Source organism: Penaeus chinensis, chromosome 22 (genome assembly GCF_019202785.1).
Source record: "Penaeus chinensis breed Huanghai No. 1 chromosome 22, ASM1920278v2, whole genome shotgun sequence".
Classification (NCBI taxonomy): Eukaryota; Metazoa; Arthropoda; class Malacostraca; order Decapoda; family Penaeidae; genus Penaeus; species Penaeus chinensis.
In genome coordinates, this window is record NC_061840.1 from 15,100,095 (window position 1) to 15,120,094 (window position 20,000).

At 38.4% G+C, this 20,000-nt stretch overlaps 1 protein-coding gene across 5 annotated transcripts in view; it reads left to right on the forward strand.

The window, feature by feature from the left end:
• The window catches only part of LOC125036803 (SR-related and CTD-associated factor 4-like), a 41,726-nt gene that overhangs the window by 12,135 nt on the left and 9,591 nt on the right, over positions 1 to 20,000 (forward strand). For 4 of the 5 annotated variants that reach the window (XM_047629657.1, XM_047629659.1, XM_047629658.1 and 1 more), the window contains exons 11-15: positions 1 to 206; positions 487 to 768; positions 1,156 to 1,303; positions 3,434 to 3,741; positions 5,082 to 5,390. The exon at positions 1 to 206 is cut by the window's left edge and continues 34 nt beyond it. In XM_047629657.1, coding sequence (XP_047485613.1) covers positions 1 to 206; positions 487 to 768; positions 1,156 to 1,303; positions 3,434 to 3,741; positions 5,082 to 5,390 — 1,253 coding nt within the window. The remainder of the gene's footprint in view (positions 207 to 486; positions 769 to 1,155; positions 1,304 to 3,433; positions 3,742 to 5,081; positions 5,391 to 20,000) is intronic. The other variant, XM_047629661.1, reaches the window with a different exon arrangement.

Sequence of the window (20,000 nt, forward strand, 5' to 3'; positions counted from 1 at the left end):
TCCCCCAGGCTTTGTACCAATTGGAGTGCCACCTGGACATCCTCCCAACTCACGAGGACAGGAGGGCGTGGCCCCCCTGCCGCCAATGCCGCCACCAGTAGAGAAATCTCAAGATGTTAGTCGAGATGGTCCCCCGTTGCCCACTAGTGCCCCAGGTCTACCTCCATCTATGTTGCCGCCTCCATTTGGTTTGCCAAACATGCCTCGTAAGTATCGGGACAGGTTTGACACTATTACACGTGTTTTGGATTTGTTAAAGCATTTTGTTCAAACTTGGTGCAGAATTAGCACCTTGTATTACCTTGAAACTTATGATTTGTGAAATTGCTAAAAGAAATATTTCAGGAACTGAAGAATTTCCTTTTGAAATCATATGTTTCCAAGCTAAGATTGATGTTGTTTGTGAATGAGCAGATTGTATGTAAAGTGATAATGTATCTAGATTTACTGTGAGTTGATGATTAGCTTTTATATTTTCTTCTCTAGCACCTCAAGTTGGCCATGGGCATGGACCTGGACACGGACACGGGCATGGACACGGACATGGACACGGACATGGTCCTGGACATGGACATGGTCCTGGAGGAATGCCTCCTCTACCCCAAGGCTTAATGCCCCCAAACATGCCTCCTCTAGGAGTTCCACCACCTCTGGGTCTGCCACCACTTGGTGTCCATCCACCTGTGTCATCGATCTTGGGTCAGCCTCTCATAGGTGCCATGCCACCCCCAGTTAGCATGGCACCCAACATGCCCAACCGGCCTATTAGTAAGTTATTTCTCACTGTGCCTTTGTCTTTTAATTTGACCACATTTAGTGTTTTTATTGTTTTTATAGTTGAGGAGAATAGAAACAGCCAGTTACTATTTTACCTAAAGTATATTTGGTTATCATTTTTTTATTTATACTTCTTGTAGTTAATACTTTAAGAAAGGTCATAATCAAGTTCAAGATGTGTTGCACAACCTACTAGAGTGATCCAGCTACTCAAGTTATTATTATTCTGATGTCACTACAAACATTTTAGAGCTAAATATAACTAAGCTATGAGAGCACTAAAAATAATTATATTGTTTAGGCCTAAAAGTGTCATATTTTCATGGTTACAGACCATAGCAAGTGCATTTTGGTAAAGAATTTTTAAATATTTTTCAGTGCCTCCTGGAAGTGACCTGCAGAGCAATATGAATTCTGCACCGCCTATTACGACCATGGCAAATAGTGCTAACATGATAAATAGTAATTCTCATGACTCAAATGATATGGATATTGAGATGGAAGATGTAGAGAAAAATGATATTGGGTGAGTAAAGTTTTCATATAAAGTTCAGTAAAATGTTTTAGCAGAATCTTCTAATTTATCTAGAACTGTTTGACAAGTTTCCTTCAACCACACCCATGATATCACCCCAAATAACCTTTTTTCCCATGTGTTGTCCTACTTTTATCTTCATGCAGATGAAATCTAGTGAATGTGAGGTAGTAATTGTGGTGCTGTATGGCATATCCATACACACTATTACAGATCACAGAGTTAGCTCCTGAGATATCACCCTCTTTTTACCGTTTTTAAGTCTGGATACTCATGAATACATCAAAATACACATTTTATTGTTTTATACGATAAAATAATAATTTTATACTTGGTCATTCATACACTTTCAAATTTTTGCTCTACTAACACTTGTATTTGAGATAGGGAAGTGAATTATACATTTTCTCTTGTGTAAAATTGAGCTGCAAACAAAATTTACCTTTGAGAGAAGCTGAAGGTTTTATAGTACTTAGTGGTTAAGATGAATTGACTTATAAGTATGCATATTGACAATGAGAATTGGTGCATAAGGCTGATTAATGGAGTGTTCACACAAAAGTAAAGTGTGATTAAAGTCTATTTAAATCCCTAAGATCTGGTTGCATCAAAGAAATCAAATGACCAAAAAATCTGAGCAATAGGTGTATGTGGCTTGTAGGCCGGGTGCATGTGAACATATGCACATGGTGACAAGACTTTGTCTCCTACTTGCAATGGTATTTCTTCTTTTTATGCATTAGCATCTTTAGCTTTTTTGCCATTTTCCAATGTCCGTATTTATCATTTGATTTGTATTATCCAGATGGTAATAGTCTTCTTTGTACAGACTCCATATCATCTCTCTAGATAGTCTACAACTCACTTTGTTATTTGTGTCATCTTAATTTTCATAATAAATTTTCTGTAATACAACTGGCCACAGAATACAATGCTGAACATGGAAATTGTGTCCTCCATGGAGCCAGCACTCACAGACATTACATTCCACACTCGTACATCAATGGAATACTGCAAAATTGCTAAATGGGTCTAATCAACCTCCCAAGATGTTTATGCACTTTTGGTGAGTCTTTCCCATCGCCCTGGCCTTCAGCCAAAATTCTCTTGATGGCAAGTTTGCGTCACCCGGCCTACAACTAGATCTTTTCATGATGTAATGGTCATATCTGAGGTTGAAGGGGTTAAGACTACATACAGATTTCCTCTTAGTCATGTTACTACATCACACTCTCTAGGAATAGGTCCTTCCCTTTATTCCCTCCTGTACATCTAAACTTTTCAGATTGACAAAAAATTCTGTCTCATTGAGCATAAGTTAAATTGTTACTGTTAGGAGTACATATATACTTGCACTGTCTATTGTGGTTTGGTGTTACTAATTTTGCTTAACCCGTCAGTGTCGGTATCAGAAGTCTCTTGGTGTCACTGACTCCAGTGACTTCTGGCAACCGACCTGCCGTTTGGCCTATGAGTCCGCTACATGTAGTGGAACTTTCCGCATAACTCATTTTAGCCCCTTGTGATGCATATAGCCATACCTGGCATGATGAGTCGGTTTTATTATGATGGCTGTAGGTGTGTCCTGGCTGATATGGGTTAAACATGAATAGGTTCTCAAGTGCCTAGTATTTTGTTCCTATTACTACTATTATTTAAAATCTTATGATGATAAAGATGATGATAACATTCATAACTATAGTAATAATAATTAAAATTAGGGAATGAGGTATGCTAGTGAGATCAGGCAGACTTAGTAATTGACTCCTTGGTGACTAAATGTTCATGAAAATTAAAACCAAGCGTTAGGGGACAGTACATGTATCTAGCACTGATGGGTTAAAGTGATACTTGATACTGCTTCTTATCACCGGATCATAAACTCCATTTTAGCCATGCTCTTGTTGAGAGAATAGCATGTGTAATTAGAAGAATTCCTACTTTTCCCCCAGGGCTCCCCCTTCCCTGGAAATTACTAATAACCCCCCAGGGTAAGAACCACTATTCTAAGTAATTCCTCTTTGATGGAAAATCATTTTTGACTTGGTGTAGAATAAGTAATTGAAACTTTTGTTTCACTGATAAAATTTGTTGCTAATTAAATAATTTGTTGGAACACAGAAAGGAGAATGGACTATCATCGAAGGAGAAGGATGATCGTGGGGAGAGAAGAAGAGACCGGCCATCACGGTTTGACAGATCTGGAGGAAGATCGCCTCCGCGTGACGAGAAAATGGGATTAGTTGAACGATTAAGAAATCTTGCTTCTGGAGGCGAGATGGGCCAACGGGATAGATACGACAGGGACAGGGACAGGAGGGACAGGGATCGTGACCGAGATAGAGATCGAGGACGAGTTGGACATGACAGAGAAGATCGGGTCCATGACCGTGACCGTGACCGTGATGATGCAAGAGGACGGGATGACAGTAAGTACAATATCCTGTTTTTATGCTTATTTTTTCATTGATCTTCAGCCTATTATGTATATTATGCCAGACTTTTTTTTATTTTTTTATAATATTTCATTGGTGTTTCATTAATTTCAAAGTATGCAGAACCATTCTTCTCATGTAATATCCTCAAATTTTCTCTCTTGCATTAAGATATTTGTGTTCTTGTGCGGATTTATGTATGAAGGTCTTGGAACTGTCTTTAAAGAAAGTCTTATTTTGTAAGTCACCTCTTCTTTTCACTTATGAAAGGTCTAATGCTGTCAAGTGATCCTTGGTTAAGTTTAACCCCTTGGTGACGGGAGTAGAAAACTAAAAAAAAATAAATCTACGCTCTGGCGAACCACGGCAACGCGCCGACTTTGAGCGTGTGAGTTCGGTACATCAAGCCGAATCACTGCCTTGGAGCGTTTTGGCGCGCCACTGCGGCGTACAGCCGCACGCCACATTTCGAGCGGTTTGTTTTGACGCCTATAGGCGTGACCCGTCGGGAAGGGATAAAGGCAGTCATTTTCCCCTCTTACTCTTACTCTCAAATGTTTATTGGAAATCTTGGGAAAAAAGAAAAAAAAAAAAAATCTGGCATCTTATGTGTCCCTTGGCTTGGTCTTCTAAAACTGTTTAGCTCTGTGAGCATTGTATCATCAGCAGAAGATAATTTATTCAGAAACGGCATTTATTTACTTTCAAAGATTTTGTAAGTTTGAGTAAATATCATTAGAACTGTTCAGTTTTGAACTTATCCAACCAGGATTTTTTTTTTTTTTTTTTTTTTTTATAATTTCTTAGGTCCGTGATATATTATGTTTTGTTGTCTTCCTTGCCAAGAAAAGAAAATTTCCTTGAAGATGTGAGAACTTTTTATTGTCCACCTTATTTACCTATTTTTTAAACTTTTTCTTTATATTTCAAGTATGAAATTACTCTTATTATTATTATATTATTAAAAAAATATATAAAAAATAAAATTAGGGGGGGGAATATATTTAGTTAATTACTTTCTTTGCATTTCAAACAAGTTTTACAAACCCACTATTTTTAAATGAAGTGCTCTCATATGCATTAAATTGTTTATAAGGTCTAGTCTTCTTGCCTTCCTTCTTTTCCCTATTTGCCTCTTTCACTCTGCTTACCATCTTTTTATATTTTCATAGCGTAAAGATTGAAATATCCCTCTTGAAAATTATTTTGGGAGGTCAAGTGTATAGATTTGATAAATACATGTGCTGATTGTTTTATATTTTTCTTTGTTTTTCTTAAATACTTCCAGGAAAAGCAGAATTATTTACTGACTTCTCATATATTTTACTCCCTAGATCAGTTTGGGCCTGATGCCTTCAATGGGCCTCCACCTGGCTTCCCCCAACAAAGCCAGCGACCTGATGGTCCAGCCAATTTCCGTCCAGATGGCCCCGGTGGTCCCAATGGTCCAGTTGGGCCAGGAGGACCTGGTGGGTTCAACAATTTTGTGCCAGTGCCAGGCTTTGGTCCACCCGGTGGAGGAGGCTCGAGTAACCACCCTGGGATTATGGGAGGCCCACCTGGCCCACATGGGCCTGGAGGAATGAGGAATGAAGGCTTTGGCCCCATGGGAATGGGCATGATGTCTGGACCCAATGGACCAGGTGAGTTAGCCAACTAATTTTTTATCCTAGAAATAGTTATGAAGGAGTGTTTCAGATTATAACTATAATGAATATACAGTCCTTGTTTATCTCTTGACAAATGAACAGGTATATTATTTTTTTAGTAATTTATTTTAGTTACTCTGCAGTTTAGGTTTTAAGAATTGTTAATGAATTTACTTAGATAACTTGATCTCAAATCCTGTGTGTTGGTGTGGGTGGTTGGGTGGGAGGGTGAGAGGGTGGTGACACATGCACATGTGTCTGTTTCTTTTTTAAGGCCTTACATGGTTTTGTGCTTGCATACACAAGTAAATTCGTCCATACATACCTATGCACATACTTGTATAAAAAAGGGCAGTTTAGATTAGAGAGAACAATCAATTTGATTAGTAAGTTCAAATGTGAATGGGCTGATCAGTCCTGTTCATAGACTTAGTCAGCAGGAATGTACAGATTATCTGAGATTATTCTAAAAGTCAGTACTGATTACTAATGGCTCTTTAGATAGGTTTTCACTTTGTTAATTTGGTTTGATCTTGCCTGTTGCTGTGGTTCTTCATCTTAGTAGGTTTCCTTGATCATTTGTGGATTGATCAGAGCTAGCTGTGTTTTTATACACTTGAATGATGAGTCATCTATATGTAATGGAAGTGATATAAACAAGAAATTGTTTTTGATTAGACAAAGAAATAGTACTGAAGCTTTAGATTATTGACCCATTGATGCTGGGAGTGCATGTTTACGTTCACTGTCCACCATGGTTTTTTTTTATTTTTTTATTTATTTTTACAAATAGTTGGCTAAATATGAAGATAAAGGTGATGATAATAATAATGATAGTAATAGCAGCAATGATGATGATGATAATGATATTACATTATTTGATAGTGATAGTAATGATGATGATATAACATTGTTTAATAGTGATAGTAATGATAACAAAAATGATTATGCTAAGAGTAATAGAAGAAAAGCTTTTTGCTTGAAAATTAACCCATGAGTAATGGGTATTAGAAATCTCTCTGGCAATGTCCAGCCACTGGGCACAGGAATCTGCTACATGTAGCAGAGCCTCCCACTTAATGCGCTCTAGCGTGTCGCCATGTGTATAACTGTACCCCGCAGACCACACTGTTTGTTATAACGGCTATACTCGTCGTGACCTGGTAGTAACGGGTTAAAGGAATGATTTCAACGGGTGATATAAGTAAGCCTAGTAATTTATTCTTGTGAAGGCATCTCTGTTTAAACAGAAGTGTAAAAAAGTGGAAAGTGCATGTGTCCATCATCAGGCCTAATTAGAAAAAGATAGGAAGGGATTGTAACATTATAGAATAATAGTAAAATAATTAGAAATTCCCAAAGTTTTTTGTATCTTTAGATAAGATGTAGGATATTATGGCACATTTTCCTACTTAAAGTTAGGAAAGGACAGGTGCTGTGGATACTTGCACAGTTTGAATTGGTATCTTGCCATCTGTGTTTTCACCTTATTACTTTATTACACTTTTCTTTCTCTGAAAGTTTCAAGGAAAGGCTTATTTGCCAAATCAGTTCCGGGGTTAATTTAAGTTAATCCGGTTTTACTTCCCATGCTAAAAAACGTTGATAAGCTGTTTTCCAATTCAAATCAGGTATATTAGGTCTGAACCCACCATCGCTCCAAAATGTAATGTTCACTGCAGTATTGCTTTGTGAAATGTCTCTTCACACAGATGGCTCTCCAAGTGCTTAGCCACAAAAGAGTCAATTAGTAGACCTTGTGATCTCACCTGATTTCATCTTTCCTTGAGTTTGTAAGAGAGACAGATTTTTAATGCTATCAGCATTGATGCTGTTGGTATTAAATAATATGATTCTAATAGTGTTAGTAGCATTAACAATAGCAGTATAAGATACCAGAAAACATTTCCAAAAGTCAAGAAAAAGGGTAAACAGGTTAGATAGCTAGTACTTGCAATTGGGTCATTGGTGGCATTGTGGAGCCATCTGCATGGAAAGACAATCATTAAACAACTCTCAGTGGGCATGACATGTGTGCAGGCATTTTTGGCAGCTGTGCAGTCTGCCAAATGGGTACATCTGTATGGGCCACATCTGTAGGGTTGCAACCCGCAGCATTGGCACTACGCTGCCATGGTATCATAGTAGATGCCACCCACGAACAAGGGGTTAAAGAAAGAGTTGGGTGTGTACCATTTATAGTAGCACCTTCCTTTAGAAAGACTAGTACACTATCAATACCTTGTTAAAGTGGGAATTGCTAATCTGTAGGCAAATTTTAAATTTGGGAAAAATTTGACTGGGAAATGTTCCAATTCAAACTTGTGGGTTAATTTTGATTTATAGAGTCCCTAATACAGGAACAGTACTAGATATGAAAATTATAGTTATTTTAATACAGCATTAACCTCTTGCTGATGGGCCATGCCTATCAGCGTCATAACAAACTGCCTGGTCTGCTGGGTACGGCTGTATGTGCGGCGACGCGCCAGAGCACTTGGAGCGGGATGTCGGCTTGATGTTGCAGAGTCCTGTACCCAGTTTCTGCCCGTTGCTAGAAATCTTAGAGTTTAAAATTCACCCATCAGCATTGGGTTAAGGGGAAGAAAAATTCACCGATGAGTATCTCTAAGGGAAGCTTATGGGGAAGCACATGATCATAACACTAGTGGTTCTCCCAAAGGTGAACTGTAAAATTTAGGTTGAAAGCAAATACTGAAGTAAGAAACCATTAGAAATTCTAGTCTTGAATAGATGAAATTATGTGATAAAATACACAAGAGTGAATGACATTGAAATGTGCAATATTGGTACAGTATTGTAATCTTAACTTGCTAATTTTAATCTAGGATCAGGGCAGGGTTTTTAGCTGGTTGCTATAAGGGAAAATTGTTTATCAAAAGAATGCAGTACAAGAGAATTCAAATGTAGACCTATAAACATGAAAACTATCAAGATGATGATGATGAGGACAAGATTCATATTTAGCACAAAATATTTTGTTGTGCAGTTACAAACTGCAGAGAAACAAAATATTAAAAGTTTCACAGTATTCAATTAAAATCCTCTATATGTTGCACTTTGTTGGAGGTATGCATTATATATTGGAAATATTATATTTGGGCATTTGAATTTTTAGTACATAAAATACACATACATTTGTGGTTTTTATTTCAAAAGTCTCTAGAATGTAAACTGTGCCCATATTTAACAATTATTTGTTTTCCCAACATCCAACATAATTTTTTTTAGCTATGCCTCGCAACAGATTTTCACGAACATTTATACACATTTTATACACATTTTTGTGGGCAATTGGCTGTTGGTGTGTGTGTGGTAGTGATGAAATTTCTTTTTTTGTGTGTGTGTGTATGTGTTTTATTTTTAGCAGTTTTATTTGTGTTCATTTTAACCTTTCCCAAAGTTGTCATTAAGATACAGATTTATGACATGATTAACCCATTGTCACTGGGGATGCCATGTATGTACATAGCATACTCAATGTGAGTTTAGTTTATTAATTATTTTTACAAATGGATGGCTGCACAAGTGCTTAGTCACCAGAGAGTCATTTACTAGTTCTACCTATTTCATCTGTTTACCCTTTTCCTTGGCTTTTAGAAATAGTCCTTTGTATTTTACAATGCTCTTGGTATTGTTGATCAGATAAAAATAATTATTTCAGCGGGAATAAAAACAGTATCATTAGTAATATTCGATAAAAAAAAAAAAAAAAAAAAAAATCCTTAAAATATAAGGCAAGTGGAAATCAGGTGAGGTCATGTAGGCTTACTAATTGAGTCCTTAGTGGTTGAGCACTTGTGGAGTCATCTATATTTATACATATTACTCAAAACAAAAACTACATTAATTATTACTTGTCCGTGTGACAATGGGTTACAAGGAAGGCACAAAGCTTTCCTGCCATACAAGATTATAAAATTGAGCTATAAATATAAGTACTGATGCTTTCTAATGAAAAGCTTATCTCAGCAAAAGCATGCTGATTTGGCTTTGTGGCACTGTAACAGCTAGTGCATGCCACTGATAGATCAGCATGCAATTTTATCCCAATCATGAAGGCCGTTTTTTTTTTTTTTTTTATGTTATGAGCTTTAAGCTTACTTTTGATCCCTCTATGACGGTATCAGAAATCTGTGTCATTGACTGGGTGCTTCTGGCAGCCATCCTGCTGTTTGGCATGGGAGTCCGCTACATGTAACGTAACTTTCTACTTGGCACACTCTAGCACATTGTGACGCCTATAACCGTACCTACCATGATGAGTCAGTTTTTTGTAATGGCTATAGGCGTGGCTGGCAGATACGGGTCCAGGGGCTATTTCTCCACAAACTAATGCAGCCCGAACCAAGCATTCACACAAATGTTTAACGTACACAATTGTATAGCATGCACAACTTTGAACAGGCTCTTAAATGAAATAGTTTAGGTCATAGTTTAGATATAATCAGAGATTTAGAACTATCATTCCATATATATTATGAAATGATTAAACATTAAACCCCTGTTCATTACATAGCAAAATATTTGATGTTATATGCCAAAACACTACATAATAATAGAAAATAACCAGTACAATAAAGCAGTTACCTGTTAGGTATGATCATTCCTATTATGACGCAGGATTAGGGTAGAGCTTGATGGCCTGACTGTCATGCAACATCCTTTTTGCTGCTTTAACCCCTTGGTGACGGGTGTAGAAAACTTTAAAAAAAAACTGGCTAACCACGGCAACGCGCCGACTTTGAGCGCGTGAGTTTGGTATATCAAGCCGAATCACTGCCTTGGAGCAGCGGATAGCCGCATGCCACATTTCAAGCGGTTTGTTTTGACGCCTATAGGCGTGACCCGTCGGGAAGGGGTTAAAAGATGGCTGTAGTCATGTAGAAGAATCTACAATATTTTATAGTAGTAGTCATACAATTTACAAGATTTTGGTTGAGTATCAGTAGTGGATAGCCTAGGGTCAATTATTTGTTTTATTTTAACCCAATGGCACCGGGTATAGCAAATTAAAAAAAACTCTACGCTCTGGCGAACGGCGGCAGCGCGCCGACTCCGAGCGCGTGATATCGGTCCATCAAGCCGAATCATTGCCTCGGGGCGTTTTGGCGCGGCGCCGCTGCGGACAGCCGCACGCCGCACATCGTGTGTATTGTTATGACGGCGATAGCCGTGACCCGTCGCCATTGGGTTAAAGGTGAATATCTTCAGAGAATTTTTGCACTAAATTAGAAATATAAAAAGGGAGTGGAGAGAGGCATCATTCTTACTTACATACATAGATTATTTTTGTTCATTTGTATGGGCCAGCATTCATGTATATTATATTTGATATTTTGTGTGTGTTTGCAGTGAAAGGTATACACAAATAAAAGTCATTCATATTTCCTTGGACAATCATGTGACAAAAAAAGTATTTTTGCTTTGGATTGCACTTGCTCATCCTAGTATTCTGTTGTTACAATAACTTGTTACAATTACAAGCAATTCATAAGCAGAAAAATGGAAGTAAACAAATATATACACAAAGTGCTTCTAAGTGATGCTAACTGGGAAAAGGACTCTTTTCACCCCTTGGCGCAATATCTTGAAAATATAGTTTATTGCACCTTCATTGAAGTAATTTATTTCCCATTTGACTGCTTTTAATAGAGCTAACATCATTTTAACACAATGAGGCCAGATGTCTCAAAGCCTTGATGGACTGCCGTGCTGGGTAACACCTCATACCGATATTTGCATATGCTGGGAAGTGCTCTGGAGAAGTGCAACACTTGCACACCTCCATATAACATTTAGGCTAAATGAATAGTACCTGACATCTGATATAATACCCAATGTTGGCCAGTGTTGATAATCAGCAAATATGGGTTAAAGGTAGATACATGGGAATTTTTCCAATGGTGAAAATAAAATTCTATGTAACTTCAAAAAATAGAGATTAAAATTTCTATAGTATTCAACAATACACAAGTCTGACTGGCTTATGGTGGACTAATATTTTGTAGAATTTTGATTCAAAAAAATATATTTGAAGGAATTGTGTCAATGCATTAGTTTGCTTCCAAGGAGTTGGAAAAGGGAAGGAGCTTATTAGCTTAGCGATGAGAAATAAGTCAATATTTTGTATGTATTGGGGGGGGGGGGGGATGCTCTTACTGGGGACTGCCTCTGATCTAGATATGGGCAAAACCTCAGATTTGAGTGAACAGGTGATAGCACAGATATGTGTTTTGAAGGAATCTGGTCTGCAAATAAAACAAAATGTAAATCAACTCGGTATTTGCAGCCATTCTGTTCAGTGCTAGATTGCCAGATTTTACCAGGAAGGTGGCCAGGAGCACACATCAGAGCACGCATCTCTGCTATCACCTGTCCACTCCAATCTGAGGTCTTACCCATATCTAGATCACAGGGTCCTTCAGTGTGTAAGAATTGGTCAGGTACTGATTTATTTCATTGCTAGGCTTGTAAGTTCCTTCCCTTTTCCAATTCCTTGGAATTGGACTAATGTACTGCCGCAATTCCTTCAAATATTGCTTGTTGAATAAAAATATGACAAAATAATGGTCCACTTCATGCCAGGCATTCTATTTTATTTTCAAATACTATACATAAAACTAAAAAGAAATCTTGTCTCTTCTGTTGTAAGTTTCCAATTTATACAAGGTTTTTCTGCTTATTTTTTCATGGAGCATAGTCATCAGATTATGGATGTTTTACCAGTTTTGCTCTCTCTTTATAATTTGGCAGGTATAAAATTAGACATCTGATATATCAGTTTTATCCTAGTATGCTGGTAAACAGAGAAGTTTGCAATTTCCACACTTAGTTCCCTTAACCCCTTGGTGACGCCACGCCACATTTCGAGCAGTTTGTTTTGACGTCTATAGACTTGACCCATCGTTAAGGGGTTAACCCATTGGCGACGGGGGTAGAAAACTAAAGAAACTCTACGCTCAGGCGAACCACGGCAACACGCCGACTTTGAGCGCATGAATTCGGTACATCAAGCCGAATCACTGCCTCAGAGCGCTTTGGAGCGCCACCGCGGCGGACAACCGCACGCCACATTTCGACCGTATTGTTTTTACGTCTATAGGCGTGACCCGTCCGGAAGGGGTTAAAATGTAAATTTCTTCACCTTTTGCTATGAAGATCAAAGATTAACTTCTTTTGTATGTATATAAGGCCCTTTGGCATGTATGGCCTTGTCTTTTATTTTTATTTCTTTACTGAAAAATAAAATCCAAAGATTGTCATCTGGCTTATCAAAAGTAGCAATGGACCTCTTGATGTGTTTTTAAGAACAAGATAGTAAATTGTATTTGACTAGTCTTCTATGTTTTCTATTCTTCTCCTTTTTAAAGGCTTATTCTTGTCTTGTTTTTTTTATCACTCATTTTTACCCAGTGCTTCTAGGAAACGGCACAGCTCATGAAGTTATTTTCTGATTGCTACTGTTTTATTATTGCTATTCGTATTTTCACCATTTTAAAAAGCTCTTTCAAGTTCATATGAATTTGGCATTATGTGTACGTGTAGATTATGGATAAAGTACCTTTCAGTTACCAGTGTTTGCTTTTGTAACAAACATTTAGGGAAAATAATTCACAAGGAAATATTTAGAAGAGAGCATAACTTTTATTGCAATATCACGAAAGAGTAGTCAGTGATCTGGATGATGTGACCATCATGTCATGAAAAAATTTGGCTCGAGGGGTGGGTAAGGTGAACATGTCATGGGAAAATCTGGTTGCAGGCCATGTGACACAAACTTGCCGTCATGAGTGTTTCAGTTGATGGCCAGGGTGACAGTAAAGACTTTCCATGAGTGCACAAACCTTTTGTGGTTAAGCACACACACACACACACACACACACACACACACACACACACACACACACACACACACACACACACACACACACACACACACACACACACACACACACACACACACACACAAATAACAATATTAAATATTTTTCTTTTTCTTGCACTGACTTTGACTACCAGAGAGATGATATAGAGTCTTTGCAAAGAAAACAGTCTATTACCATCTGGATATTGGAAATCAAATGAAATATGGACATTGGAAAATGCTTATGCTTAACCCCTTGGTGATGGGTGAAGAAAATAAAAACACGCCGACTTCGAGCGCTGGAGTTCAGTACATCAAGCTGAATTGCTGGCTTGTAGCGCTTTGGCGCGCCGCCGCGGTGTACAGCTGCACACCACAAATCAAGCTGTTTGTTTTGACGCCTCACAGCGTGACCCGTCGGGAAGGGCTTAACCCCTTCACGACGGGTCACGTCTCTAGATGTCATAACAAACTGCTCGAAATGTGGCGTGCGGCTGTGTGCCGGTGATCTGGCTCGATTTTCGGAACTCCCGAATTCAAAGTCGACTCATTGACATTGATTGCCAGAGCATATAGTTTTTTTTTTTTTTTTTAGTTTTCTTCACCTGTCAGCAAGGGATTAAAGAGAGAAAATAACATTGCAAATAGGAGGCATAGAGTCTTGTCACTGCAAAGGAGTGTTCACATGTGCCTGGCCTACAAGCCATGCACTTGGCAGTTTACAGTAGACAAATCTGGTAGCTATCTTATGACACAGTATGTGTATGTTATGCATCTCCAGGGCAGACCAACACAAGGACACAAAGATATTTGTATAAAGAGTCTGTAAATAGTATCAAGATTTCAAGAAGGATGTATTCTGTTTAAGTGTATGTCAACAACCAAAATTCACTGGTCATCTCATCATTTGTTTGTCCATTTGACTCAGATTTATTGACTTATTATTATCAGTATTACTGCACCATGCTTATTACCCCTTTTGATCCGGGTGACATGACCGTGCTGTCACAGGAAAATAATTTTGTGTGCATTTCGGCTGAATGCCGGGGCGATGGGAAAGACTTGCTACGAGTGCACAAATCTCTTAGGAGGTGTATTAGACCCATTTGGCGATTTTATATTATTCCCATTAACCCATTGGCGTCAGGTATAGAAAATTAAAAATAACTCTACGCTCTGGCGAACGGCGGCAACGCGGCGACTCTGAGCGCGTGAATTCGGTACATCAAGCCGAATCATTGCCTCGGGGCGCTTTGGCGTGCCGCCGCGGCGGACAGCCGCACGCCACATTTCGGGTGTATTGTTATGACGGCAATAGCCGTGACCCGTCGCCATTGGGTTAACAAACGAGTGTGGAATATAATGTCCGTGAGCTGTGACTCGAAGAGCGCTGGCTCCATGGAGGAAGCCATTTTCATGCTCAGCATCATATTCCTTGGGCTGCGCAGGTTGTATTACAAAAGATTGAATTTTACTCTCTTTTTTTTATGACAAATTTTTCTTGCACTGAGTTGTAGAATACCTAGAGAGATGATATGGAGTCTGTGCAAAGAAAATGTTCTATTACCATCTGGATAATGCACATCACATGGGAAATATGGACATTGGAAAATGGCAAAATAGCTAAAAATGCTTATATGTAAAAAGAGGAAATTACTTTGCAAATAGGAGGCATAGTCTTGTCACTGCACACACGTTCATGTGCGCCTGGCCTACAAGGCGCGCACCTGGCAAAGCGGCCTCTCACATAAGCCTAATTCCCAAATATTTGGTCATGCGATTGCCATGATCAAAGGGGTTAAATAATGTAAAATGGCAAAGGGTGATCTAAGATGAATTTGTACTATCTGTTGGAAGACTCGTTGGCTCCCTCCCCCTTCTGAACCAGGATATGTAATTCCTTGCACTGTTCATGGAGTTTGAATAGGTTAATCTCTATATATATAGAAAGTTACTTGTACATTTACGGTAAAATTGTGAATAGATGAGAATTATACCTTGAAAGTATTCTCTTACTTGTGAGGCTAAGCATAAAAAAATCCTGTGCTTCTGTATTGTTTTAATGTCTAGGATGGATAGAAATATAAGAATTATTGTCCTGAAATGAATCTCAATAAACTGACTGGTATTTTGAGATTACATTTGTACTTATAAAAAGTAGCTTGAAGTTCCTTTTGCAGTAAGATTATTTTTTTTTTATTTAAAAAAAAAAATCTTATCTATTATTCAATGACACTTGGGTGTTTATTTCACTGCATTTAGGAAATTACATGCACATTAGAAAAATTTAATGGAACTTTATTGACTCTATAATGGCGGTACCAGAAATCTCTGGTTTTCACTCATTCCGGTGACTTCTGGCAACCATCCAGTCATTCGGTCAGGCAGTCCGCTTGACTTGCTGCTTGCTTGACTTGCTCTAGTGCATCATGACACCTATAGCCGTACCTGTCATGATGAGTTGTTGTTGTTGTCATCATTGTCCCACCCCCCCTTCACACATACACATATAAGACCCTTTAATCCAAATTTCCTGCATATGGCTTTACTTCTCTACTCAAAGCTAACAGCCAGCTTTCTCTCAGGCTGGTTTATTTCTAATGTTTTTGCAGTCCCTGAGTATTTCCCCATAGCCCGGACCCTTTTCCTTATTACTTGTATTTTTCATGTTTGATTTCGCCATCTTTTTTTTTTTCCATCTTTTCTTTTCTTTTCATTAGAGAACTTCAGTCCATGTCTAACCCCTATTCATTTATATGAGGCATCTAGTAAGCAAAGGGCAAACTTAGCAAAATCAAGCTTTGAGATAAATAGGTTTAACCCAATGGCGTCGGGTCACACCTATAGGCGTCATAACAATACGCCCGAAATGTGGCATGCGGCTGTCTGCCGCAGCGGTGCGCCAAAGCGCCCCGAGGCAATGATTCGGCTTGATGTACCGAATTCACGCGCTCAGAGTCGGTGCGTTGCCGCGGTTCGCCAGAGCGTAGAGTTTTTTTTAATTTTCTATACCCGTCGCCATTGGGTTAAAGTTTGCGTTTTACCCTGACCATGAATTTATGCCATATTTATAACTTTTAATTCTCAACCATTGATAGGTGAACTAACTACACCATTTCTTGCCATGAGATAGAGCAAGGTTAATAGAAAACTAGGGTGCAAGAATCGTATTTTTAAGGTGGCGAGTTCGCCGCTCCAATTCGCAACCCCTCATATACTATGATTAGAAATTTCAGTTTATATTCTTCCTCACTTCATAATCTTTTCGAAAAGCTGTCTAGAATTTGCATTGGTTCATCTATCAATATTACTGCTGATTTGGATCAGATGACTACATAGGGAAAAATAATTTATTCTCACATCCAAAACAACTTCCTATCTCTCTCTCTTTTTACCACTCCTATCCATTTGACATCATCTTTAAAAGTACAGAAAGTCCACAGATTATGAACAAGGTCTGTTCCCAAGACTGTCCATAAATCAAATTTGTACTCAAACCAAGACTAGTGTTTAATTAACTTGATATGATCCTAAATGCACGACATGATCACTAAAGATGAATTATGTGTCAGATTGGAGAACTGGTCTGATTTATTGTAGGTTATTAAATGATTTGGTTCATGTGACAGTCATAGTGGTGAGTGGCTGTGCCAGGAAGGAATGCATTTTGGTATTTATATGTGTAAATATATTTATGATAGAACCTTAAGGTTTTGTTTATATCCAGAAGTTGTCTATAAAAAAGTTGCCTCAAAGCCAAGGTCTTGCTGTAATCAAGTTCACCTTATTAGCCATATCAGTATCAAGAATCAGTATCTGTCTTGAAGGCCATGCTTCATAAAGTTGCCAAAAACTGCTACAAAGAAATTGTTAGTCCTGTTCATGTGCTGTGAACATTTTTCCTCAGAGCAGCTACTCCAGCTGTACAGGGGACTAGTGAGTGGCTCTTCAGCTGTTTCACTACTCAACAAAGTTGAATCCAAAGCATATCATCTAATGCATAATCCAGCTGCCACCTCCACAATAGACTCTCTTGCTCTCTGTGGTAAGGTGGCCTCTGTCTCCTTTTTATTTTGCATTGACATTTCTCTGTTTATATGAGCTTGCAGATTGTTTGCTCTAACCTTCTTCCATGGCCACACAATACATGGCAGTAACATCATCACAGATACTCGGAAGACTCAGTTAATGCAGTGACTGCTGATTCATGTTCTATCTCTGGAACCTCTAAATGCTATCTTTCCTGAATATTTAATTTACTTCCATTTCAAGAGGATTGTTTATCTTCCATCTTATGGAGAGTGAAGGGACTGTTATTATTTCTTTCAGTAATTTCTATCTTTACTTTTGTAAATTCACCATATTGTACAATTAATATCTGCACCCCTTAACCCACTTACTCCAGGGTGAAGTCCTGTCATGTTTTGGTAGTACATTGGTCATGCTGTGATGACATTCCATCATGTCATGGATAGTTGAGCCTGCTCTGAATTGCGGACGCTACACAGTGATTTTGCTCTTTTTGGCCTTGGCTGTAGTCAATGAGAAGCAGCCGCTCAATATTAGATTTAAAGCCTCTTTTTAGCCTGGCTACATAAGATTAAAGAGCAAATAGCCAAGTGCAGCTAACTTACTGCACAGCCCAGCATGTGGCTCAGTATGGCACTTGGAGCCCCAATCGTGAGTGGGTTAAGTGTATCAGGACAAGGCAAAGACAGTTCTGCCTATATAACCCATTGGCGACGGGTATAGAAAACTAAAAAAAAAACTCTAAGCTCTGGCGAACCACGGCAACGCGCCGACTTTGAGTGCGTGAATTCGGTACATCAAGCCGAATCATTGCCTCGGAGCGCTTTGGTGCGCCGCCGCGGCGGACAGCTGCACTCCACATTTCGAGCGTATTGTTATGACGCCTATAGGCGTGACCCGTCGCCATTGGGTTAAGGTTCCTCTCCTTTGATAAGTTATTCATATATAACCAAGTATCTTGCTTTGTTGCTTAATGAAAACAATCACTCTGGTCTGTAGATCTGTACACCAACTGTGTGGTGTAAAGAAAAAAATTAATAATTTTTATATTATGGATTGATGTATTTGTTCTGTTTTACGTTATAACTTTGATTTTATTATTATTATTAATAATAATAACAATGATAATGATGATGATGATGATGATGATGATGATGATGATGAAGATGATGATGATGATGATGATGATGATGATGATATAATAATAATAATATAATAATAATAATAATAATATAATAATAATAATAATAATAACAATGATAATGATGATGATGATGATGAAGATGATGATGATGATGATGAAGATGATGATGATGATGATGAAGATGATGATGATGATGATATAATAATAATAATAAAAATAATTTGATGATAGGAAGAGGAAAATTCTTTCCTTTCCTTTCCTTTCCTTTCCTTTCCTTTCCTTTCCTTTCCTTTCCTTTCCTTTCCTTTCCTTTCCTTTCCTTTCCTTTCCTTTCCTTTCCTTTCCTTTCCTTTCCTTTCCTTTCCTTTCCTTTCCTTTCCTTTCCTTTCCTTTCCTTTCCTTTCCTTTCCTTTCCTTTCCTTTCCTTTCCTTTCCTTTCCTTTCCTTTCCTTTCCTTTCCTTTCCTTTCCTTTCCTTTCCTTTCCTTTCCTTTCCTTTCCTTTCCTTTCCTTTCCTTTCCTTTCCTTTCCTTTCCTTTCCTTTCCTTTCCTTTCCTTTCCTTTCCTTTCCTTTCCTTTCCTTTCCTTTCCTTTCCTTTCCTTTCCTTTCCTTTCCTTTCCTTTCCTTTCCTTTCCTTTCCTTTCCTTTCCTTTCCTTTCCTTTCCTTTCCTTTCCTTTCCTTTCCTTTCCTTTCCTTTCCTTTCCTTTCCTTTCCTTTCCTTTCCTTTCCTTTCCTTTCCTTTCCTTTCCTTTCCTTTCCTTTCCTTTCCTTTCCTTTCCTTTCCTTTCCTTTCCTTTCCTTTCCTTTCCTTTCCTTTCCTTTCCTTTCCTTTCCTTTCCTTTCCTTTCCTTTCCTTTCCTTTCCTTTCCTTTCCTTTCCTTTCCTTTCCTTTCCTTTCCTTTCCTTTCCTTTCCTTTCCTTTCCTTTCCTTTCCTTTCCTTTCCTTTCCTTTCCTTTCCTTTCCTTTCCTTTCCTTTCCTTTCCTTTCCTTTCCTTTCCTTTCCTTTCCTTTCCTTTCCTTTCCTTTCCTTTCCTTTCCTTTCCTTTCCTTTCCTTTCCTTTCCTTTCCTTTCCTTTCCTTTCCTTTCCTTTCCTTTCCTTTCCTTTCCTTTCCTTTCCTTTCCTTTCCTTTCCTTTCCTTTCCTTTCCTTTCCTTTCCTTTCCTTTCCTTTCCTTTCCTTTCCTTTCCTTTCCTTTCCTTTCCTTTCCTTTCCTTTCCTTTCCTTTCCTTTCCTTTCCTTTCCTTTCCTTTCCTTTCCTTTCCTTTCCTTTCCTTTCCTTTCCTTTCCTTTCCTTTCCTTTCCTTTCCTTTCCTTTCCTTTCCTTTCCTTTCCTTTCCTTTCCTTTCCTTTCCTTTCCTTTCCTTTCCTTTCCTTTCCTTTCCTTTCCTTTCCTTTCCTTTCCTTTCCTTTCCTTTCCTTTCCTTTCCTTTCCTTTCCTTTCCTTTCCTTTCCTTTCCTTTCCTTTCCTTTCCTTTCCTTTCCTTTCCTTTCCTTTCCTTTCCTTTCCTTTCCTTTCCTTTCCTTTCCTTTCCTTTCCTTT